This window comes from Pelmatolapia mariae, linkage group LG4 (genome assembly GCF_036321145.2).
Source record: "Pelmatolapia mariae isolate MD_Pm_ZW linkage group LG4, Pm_UMD_F_2, whole genome shotgun sequence".
Classification (NCBI taxonomy): domain Eukaryota; kingdom Metazoa; phylum Chordata; class Actinopteri; order Cichliformes; family Cichlidae; genus Pelmatolapia; species Pelmatolapia mariae.
The window spans coordinates 5,972,399-5,981,633 of NC_086230.1; the positions used below are offsets into that span (position 1 = coordinate 5,972,399).

General features: G+C 40.8%; 1 protein-coding gene across 1 annotated transcript; it reads right to left on the minus strand.

The window, feature by feature from the left end:
• Positions 1-983: 983 nt before the first annotated feature.
• LOC134625249 (prolactin-1) lies at positions 984-3,987 on the minus strand. Its single transcript, XM_063470454.1, has 5 exons — positions 3,799-3,987; positions 2,677-2,789; positions 2,215-2,322; positions 1,293-1,475; positions 984-1,175 (listed from the first exon to the last, which is right to left on the minus strand). Exons 1-5 carry the CDS (start codon positions 3,839-3,841, stop codon positions 984-986), a joined length of 639 nt encoding a protein of 212 aa, XP_063326524.1. The 5' UTR covers positions 3,842-3,987.
• Between the last annotated feature and the right edge of the window lie 5,248 nt (positions 3,988-9,235).

The following is a 9,235-nucleotide window of genomic DNA, read 5'->3' on the forward strand; positions in this document are numbered from 1 at the left end:
GATAAAGCTGGGTATCATCTGCATAGAATGAAAATGCTGTGCCTTTTGATAATACTACCTAAGGAAAACAGAACAGAACCCCGGTGGAACTCCATTGATTATATAGTGAGATCAGTGAGCTCAGGCTGTTACATGCATGCTACTGATTTCCATTAAAACAAAGAATAAGTGACAACATTCTAGTGTGCAAGAAAAACTTTAATGAAATACAGATTTAAAAGAAACAGTTCAGTTAAAAGGCACTAAGGTAACAATGCTTTTTTAAAAGATGTCATTTAATCTAAAGTGCAAATGCTGCAGTTAATTAAGCATTAGTTAGGAAGAAAACATTCTCCACTCATTTTCTCCATTAGTAGTATGACTTTGTGGGGCTACTGCTTTAACACAACAAAAGGATGAGGAGGAGTCACAGGTTGACACACTGATTTGCTTCCATGTGTGGCCACCGTGTGGTCACTTCATAATGCCAGGCCAGCTGGAAATCAAAATGGAAAGGTGCTCCATCAAGAAAGACAATGACACACTACTAGGGTCGGACAACAGCCTGCAGCTCCCCTTCCTATACTTTAAATCTGTCAACCTTTAAGGCTACTATTTAACAATCCTCCATAGTGTAAAGGTTTACACATGTGCATAAACAAGCAAAAGATCTCCTGGCATAATCCCAGGAGGAGACACAAACTTCTTTGGGGTTGCATCAGGAAGGCCATCCAGCATAAAACACAATTAAACATGGGGAGCAATCCACTGTGGTAACCCCTTGAGAATAAGGCAACAGTTGAAAGCAGCTTTAATTTATACATACACACTGAGAAATGGAGCAAGAAGGTCAATTTTTATGTGTTTTTGTAACTTATAACTCCTCCTTATCCTCGTGTTCCAAAACTAATCAGCAGGTAGGAATATAGTACCATGTATAATTCTATAGGCAATACAAGCTTTCAGAACAATCTCCCTACAGAGTTAGGCTGGACACCCACTCTTCAGCACATCTCTGGTTGCATCTTTGCTGCCCGGCAGCGTAGGACTTTCAGGAAGCTGTCAATCTTGTGAGAGTCCCGACGGAGGCAGGACAGCAGAAAGTTGAAGTTGATCAACTTGGTAATCTTGTCCTGGCCGAGGTTGGTGCCTCCTCGGTAGGGCAGTGAAGTGATGGCCTGAGCAGATGAACCCATCTGGACGCAAACAGAGGCCGGGAAAAATCATTTTAATGATACATTTTGTATTTGCACTGTAAATGAAAATAACTTTTTATTTTCCCCCCAAAGCTCCTGCAGCCATCTCTTACACACCTTGCTAGATAGTACATCCAGGCCATCCTTGAGACTTTTGGAGTACTGCTGCATCTCCTGGATCTTGTTGAATATGGTGCTTTGTGCTGGGTGAGGCAGGGCACTAGCGGAGGAGGACAGGAGTACGAGAGGGTCCGACCAGGCTTGGAGGAGGGAGCGAGCCAGGGACATCAAATCTGACTCCTGGACAAGAAATAAATAGAAACAATATCAGAAGAAGGTGAAGATGTTTGGGGGAAAACAGAAGCAGTATGCAGATTTGTGTCAGTTAGATACAAATTTCTTCCTTTTGTCTAACTAAAGTTAAAATGGGGGCAGGGGACTTCCCATGATGCACTCAGTGTTTCCTCTTTTCAGTGTCTGTGTGTTTACACACCACTCTGCATTTAATCATTAGCAATTATAAATCTCAGGCTCTCTTCCACAGTGTCTCTTTTGTCCTGTTTACCTCCGATTACCCTAAATTGATCATAGCTGAATCCGAGGCTGGTTCTGCGAATGGAAGTTCGGTAAAAAGGGAGTTTTTCCTTCCCACCGTTACCAAGGGGGTCATCTGATTGTTGTGGTTTTTTCTCTCTAGTATTTACCTTACAATATAAAGCACCTAAAGGCAACTTACTGTGACTTTGCTCCATCTAAATAAAACAGATATCATTGAATTGCGTTGAAAATACCCCCTTTTTTTCTTGTTAGCTTTTGTAGACAGTCAAATTCACACAGTCATTCTCAAAGTACTCTTTAAATGACTTACTGCTTAACGGGGTCTCTGGAATATAATGTATTTCGCATGAGCTTGCAAGGTTGACATTCAATTTGATGTATAAGAGACAGTGGGGAAGGTGTTAAAAACAAAACTGAATAATATGTGGTTAAAGCACATGGAAGCAAACAATAATGTCAATACTGGAGTAAAAGCACTTACCGATACTTGAAGTGCTTGGTCCTTGTCAATGGGCGTCTGTAGAGAGGAGGTGTGGCACATTGCGGGACGCGGCATGATCACCCTGCCTATAGGAGGGAAGTGAGAGTCCTGGGAGGGACAGAAGTTGAGCGTTAGTCTCTTTAAAAAAAGACAACAAACAGATTTTTCTCTGTGATGGAACGTAAGGATGCAGAATGCTTTAATTCAACAGAAAGGCTTTCAATCCCCACTTTTCAGGACATTAAATGAATATTGTCCTGCTCGAATAGATCAGTTAAAATTGTTTGCTGTAATTCAGTACATGTTCCTGAAGATGAGGCATCTTCAAGCAGACCCACTGCACTGCATGTCAAGCTAATAAGGAAGCATCGGGTTTAAACAGGAAGTTTGTGTTTTTTATGTTTGGGGAGACTGTGACATTTCATTTACAGTGCAAACACACACACACAAACAGGTACAGACCAGCTCCTGGGTGAGCGTCGTGCTGAGCGAGTGCAGTTTGTCAGAGTGCTGAGAAGCTCGCTCGAGCAGTTCGTTGATGGGGACGGCTCTGCACATTGCCACCACACACAACACTGTGAAGTACGAAAAGATGAGCGGAGTCAGAGTTAGAGAAAGCAGCTTCAGGGCCACAGTTTGGTGTCCTTTTGGCTTTTTCCCTCTTTTTCTCTAACATCTGCTTATCGGGGGGGGGGGGGGGGGCTGGGTGGAATGTGAGTATCATTCAACAGGTACAACTGTCATTTGTTTTCCCTTATTTTTCTTTTATGTTTGAGTTGAAATATTCTGACCTGCATCTAATCTATAAAAGGTATACTTTATTTATACAAATAAAATTTCTTGTTAATCATAAATATAAATATTACGCTAGGTCTGATAACTGATTTTCAATCTTGCTTTAGTCAACGCAAAAGTGCCATCATCAGTGCAGCCATTATAATTATTAGGTTAATTTAATTCAAAATGTTATGCACTGAAAAATACATTAAAAATACGTTATTATGGCTTTCTAACTGCTAATATAATAAATAAATAAATAAAAACAAATTAATAGCCAACTCTGGTGCAATCATTTTTAAACGTAACTTTTTAAAATCCCCTTAAAAAAAAACAAAAAAAATATTTTTTTAATAATTACTACAATACGTTGAATAACAATCAATAACAATTAGTGAAAAAAGTATATTAGTGAATGAATGGTACATGTCATATAATTTTATTGAAAGCTAATCTAAATTTGATTTATATAGGGCAAAGAAATGATCCGACTACTGCAATAAACAATGTTATTAGGATGACATTTACATTTAATATATGCAATACAGATGCATATATTGGTGTTATGCACTCAGAAGTTTGGTTGTCAGTGCTGGTGAGCAAACAGCAACAGTGTTTCTGTTATAATCATGCTTACAAATCTTGTTGGTACAAAACTGTAGAACCTCAGGTCTGAACATTTACATTTTCATAAACGCAGATTTTAACTTCTAACATTTTCTTTTAAAGCAAATAATCCATTCTAAGCGTTGTGGACTGTACTGTACAAATCAGTTTTCAGAAGTAAAACGGCTACGCTGAGCTCACCTGTCATGAAGAGGTTGGTTCCACTGGTTCTTCTCTGAGCCATCTCTCTTCTTTTTCTGTCCGTTAGCCGTCGCTTCTTCTCCTCGTTGCTTTTTCTTCTTCTTGGTCCATCTTGCCTCCATTTTATAGTTCCTTGGCTCCAGTTGTTTGGTTATGCAGGAGCAGGGTGACTGTGTGCTAATTGTCAAGAACTTGCTAGAACTAGTTTATAATGAGAAACATGGTGGAGGGGCTTTGAATGGATGCAACAGGATCCAGTCACAGGTTGATAAGGTGTGCGTGTGTGTATGTGTGTGTGTGTGTGTGTGTGTGTGTGTGTGTGTGTGTGTGTGTGGTGGTGGTGGTGGTGGTGGAGGTAAGGTGGAAAATGTTTGTTCCTGATTCTGATTGGGTGGATGAATAAAAATGCTCACATAAAGTTTTGTAAAAGCACCGTGGCACATGCAGGTTTGACGTAACCAACCAACAACAGGTTTTCCCACAGGACACGAAAACTCTAACACAACTCTAACACACCTGGATTACAACTGATCTTTTCAGTCCTTGAGCTTCTTCCATTTAAGCCATTAAACTTACAATTCTCATTAAATGATCTAGATGACATGAAATAAGTCAAAGTAGAAATGAAAATCTTCAGTTTTAATAACCAGGATGAGCTGTGCATTGCCAGGGACCAAACAATTTGTAAGTTGACCGTTAATCTTCTTACAAACGTATTTTACAAATCACAAATATTTAGAAAAATATCAAAATATTGTTATAAATAAAATATGAGAATAATATTATGAATTCCTTAGTAATACGTACCAGTTTTAGCTGAAGAGACTCAGTAAGCACATAAAATTTTAAATGTCATGCTATGTATTTGTTAATGATAAATATTGTTACATAATAAAGGTTTAATTACTGATCAGTGAGACCATCCTGATCATCAGGCATCAAATACTGCTGAGACATGCACATGTTTATCATTTCTCTGTAGGCACCTGTTGCCAAAATTAAGAAACATCATATTTTAACTAACATCACACTCTCAGTTATTAATGATTAGTGAAGAGTAAATAAAATTGGTAACGATTAAAAAAATATAACATCTTAAATCTTGTCAACTAAACATGTATCTTTGCATTACTATTGATGGTTATTATAAAGCATTACCACACAGTATATTTATGTACACCAGGTCATAGTTGTGCCTATGTAGTATGGTTTTAACCTTTGAGTAGAGTTAGACCTTGCTCTTCCCACCCGCAAACTCATTTTGCAAAATACGGGCAGGACAGAGGGAGGAGTTCAGTGGAGGCATCTGCTGGACAAACACGGAAATACACACACACACACACACACACACACACACACACACACACACACACACACACACACACACACACACACACACACACATCCCCCATTCCTTTTCCACGTGCATCAGGGATGTCAGTCCCAAAATAGCAACAGGAGGGAAAACACAAAGCGGGGGGTGGGGGTGGGGGAGTGGGAGGGGGTACTGGGCTAACTGGTGAGAAGTGACAAAAAACAAACAACATGACTTAAAATTCTGCTTTTTTGAGATTTCATCTCGTTTTCTAGAGTATCAGCATTTGATCCTTGTTGGTCTCGTCTTTGGCGACTGACAAAGTCTCTAATTACCTCATTCTTAATGGTGCTGTGATTTAATTTATGATGATTTTATTGATATTTTTTTCAAGCAGCTCTTTCCATCAGGTTTGTGTGCAATCCATGGAGATTTTAGCAGAGCTGATTATGGCACTGCCTCTTTCCTCTTTACTAGAGCCCACTCATGAAGATGTAATGAAACTTTTCCCATGACCGAACCCAAAAAAGTATTTTCCCTAGATCACCATCATAGGTCACCTTCAACAAGGTTTTACTCTTTCTTTGCCTGAATTGCTAATCTATGAGTTTTCACGTCTATACCACATGAAAAGAGTATATAAATTAGCCATCTTTTGGTGTTGTTATGCCATGGAGACGTTTGCATGTGGATTTTGCATCTTGTCGCTGTGTTTTCTGGCTTCTCTCCAGGTACTCCAGGCTTCCTCCCACATGCATTCATATAAGCTTAACCGGTGTTTCTAAACTGGCCATAGGTGTGAATGCGAGTTTGAATTCTTGTCTTTTTCTCTTTCTTAGTCCTGGGATGGACTGGTCGCCTTGTCAATAGCTGAGATTGACTCAAGGCTCCCCGAAAGACCCTGATTCAGATAAGAGGCTAAGAAAATGGATGGCTGGATTATCCCAGTGTTTACAAATAGACTCCAGACTGCACTGTTGGATTGAAGTTGCAAACACTACAAACATTTTTATCCCACAACTCAGCTCAGCGTTGTATGGAAAGTTAAAATGTAGTCTGTTCCAACCAAACGATTTTATTAATATAGCACCAATTCACAACAATTGCTGCTTCAACTGCGCTTTATATTGAACGCTACAGCACCTACAATATTACACACAACCCCCCCACCCCCCAATAAAAAACAAAAACAAAAAACAATCAGACAACCCTCTCTAAGACTAAGCGTTTGGCAATGGTAGGAAGGAAAAACTCCCTTTTAATAGAAAGAAACCTCTGGCAGAACCAGGCTCTGTGAGGGGCAGCTATCTGCCATGATGGGTTGGAGTTCAGGGGTCTAAATGCAAACAGACCAAACATTTCACCTTCTTAAAGAACATGAGCAATTGTTTATAGAGCTCTGTGCTCTGTCTCAACCTCAGGTCCTGTGCCATTTGGGCAACTACGAATAAAAGGTTTTGTTTGACAGTAAAGCCGATATGGAAGTGCCTTAAATCCGCACTCTTTAGCTGTGTCCCAAAACCTAGGCCGCACCCTTCGGAGGCCGCATTTGCAGACCGATTACGCCACAGCCAGGCGACAAAGGCTGTCCCAATTCAATGGTGCGTCCTTCATTTCCCCGAATTTGAAGGATGGGTCGGGTGTATCCTTCGTGGCCCAACATATCCCAGAATTCATAGCGCGGCCCAGCCAATTCCAGTTTCCAACAATGGCGGCAGCTACTTAGTTTTAATATTACTCTGATTACTCTTTCTGGGTCACAAAATAAACTTTTAAGATATTTTCAGGTGAGAATGTAGCTGTGTAAACTTGAAATATCTGCTCGATTTATCAAGACATCACATATTTGCAAAAGTGCTCAAACGTTTCCGGAGACGTCTGTTACCCACCAGATTGATAACTAGCCGGGGTTCAAGGGTCACTAGAGCCGAGAACAGCGAACTCCCTGCACATCGTTTTCGCTACTCAGGTTAAACATGATATATAAGTCACTTAGATAACTTAAAAATGTTATTATTTGGCTTTTTTCAGTGTTTTATTTGTTCATGAGTAAATCGGTTTGGCTGAGATTCAAGTTATAGTTTTCACACAGCTGAATAAACGTCAAACGGAAAACTGATTAAACAGAAGTGTGAGATGGTCGAGAATTTACTCCAGTGTCCTGTTATATTTTAGATAGCAAGGAGCAGATGGCTGATTTTATTAAACTCCACCGAGACAGCGGTGATGCAAATCTGAAGGCTAGACCGTCCCATTTCACAGCCTCGCACTTCCGGCCTTCAGGGTCTTTGAAGGGCCCGGCCCACGTAGACCGTGAAGGCCGGGTCCTCCAAAGGATGCGGCCTAGGTTTTGGGACACAGCTCATGCTTTAGCATGTGACTAGCAAGTCATTAAGCAATCAGTGAGCAGTCAGATTTGCTCAATGCACATCATGACTTCTGATTTTAAAAAGAGACTTCATAATGGGACTGCCTAACCAATACAGTCTCTACATACAGTCTGTGGCTCTACTGTTTTACCTACAGTCCACAGTTTGTAATGGTAGGGTCATCATCAAGATGGCGATGGCAAAAACACCAAACCAGTTTGTGACGTGACAGTGGCGACGTCTATCTTTTATCGATGCCTCGAGCACAAAAAGGCACGTTTGTGATGTGGTGTTGACTGTTTCATCAAACGCGCTCCTGTGCCCTTTGTGGACACATTCTCCAAAAGTCAAGAGGTCACGTATGTGATGCTCGCTTTAAACAGCCCTCCCATACACTTTCCCCACCCCCCCAACCTTATCCTTTCAGACTATACTACCAAAGTACCACATTAGGCGTCCCATGTGTGACCTACAGACTGACTTTGAAGGCTCCTCTGATTTTAGCACCACCTCCAGCATGCACACGCACTTTTTGTATTCTACCTGCTGGCAGCAGATTCCTGTTTATTGTCAAGAAAACAGCTCATGTTGTTGGCTTTGTCTCACAGAGCAACACTGACTGTGTGCTTGCGTGTTTAGTAAATATGCATGCGGTGTTTAAATCATGCCAAGTCAGCGTGCGGCCTGAGGGTCTTACGTGCATGAGGGAGGAAGCTGCACATAGATGAGCTAAAAATGAATCAGAATAAGAGAAAAAAAATGTGAGAACCTCCAGAGTCATATTTCATTGTTTTATGGACTGTTAGGGTGGCCTTGCTGCAGGGCACCACAGTGCAGCATCTTCTTTTTTAGACTGTTGCTCTTTTGACTTTCCAAATTCCACCTCACCACTCCCCCCTCCCCCAAACACTCCCTCTTTGTCTTTCAGACTGCTGACAGCAAACCCACCGTGCACTGTTTTTTTTCCCCCAGCTGTCCACCTCAGGATCCAGACATCCCATCTGCAGATAGGTAGGATTTAACAGCATTGGTGAATACATTTAAGCAGGTATGCTGTGGTTTCTGCACAGGAAGCCACTTGTGTGATTGAAAGTACATGGTGTACTTGTCCTGACGCGCATGAGCTCACAGCGACGTGTGGAATCAACATATTTGTCTTGCCCAAAGAGAAGTTTTCCTTCTTTTCTGTAAAAATAATGCTTGCAGAGGACACCAGGTAATCTGTTGACACGTGTTGAGTCTTTTTTTTCCTTGAATAGTGGAATTTGGTCACAATTTGTTCCTGCTTTACCCCATGACTTCATGCCAGTGAAATTATGCATGAGTGAGCATTATTTTTGGAAGAGAAGGTGACGGAAAGAGGAGTCTGTTTGTTTTTTACATGCAAAGAACTAATTGGTTGGCATTATATGCTAATGTAATTTAGGGACACTTTTCTCTGTGGAATATGAATGAGCAGTTCGGACTGTTGGATTGTCTCAGGATCCTGAAACAATCCGAGTGTGAGTCCTGGCTGATGTGTGGCTGAGATTGTAAAAGAAAAGAAGTTAAAAAAAGAAAAGAAAAGCATGTTTTGTTCCTTTTTATCGTGAAACTGCGGTGGCTACGAAAACGGCCTAAGTTAATAATGCTCACACATATGCATTCACTCCCTCTTCCTTAAATGGGATTGTGATAAATGTATAAATCTTTTCAAGCCACGTAGTGGGAGCAGAATTACACAGAATTACGATCCTTATTCAAACAGCAGTTG

What these genes read in the sequence shown, in the direction of transcription:
- LOC134625249 (XM_063470454.1), bottom strand. Translation starts at nt 3,841, where the DNA reads ATGGCTCAGAGAAGAACCAGTGGAACCAACCTCTTCATGACAG. An exon ending in AACCAACCTCTTCATGACAG is followed by an intron (nt 2,790 to 3,798) that starts GTGAGCTCAGCG and finishes CGTACTTCACAG; the next exon opens with TGTTGTGTGTGGTGGCAATG. An exon ending in ACCAAGCACTTCAAGTATCG is followed by an intron (nt 1,476 to 2,214) that starts GTAAGTGCTTTT and finishes TTTCTTGTCCAG; the next exon opens with GAGTCAGATTTGATGTCCCT.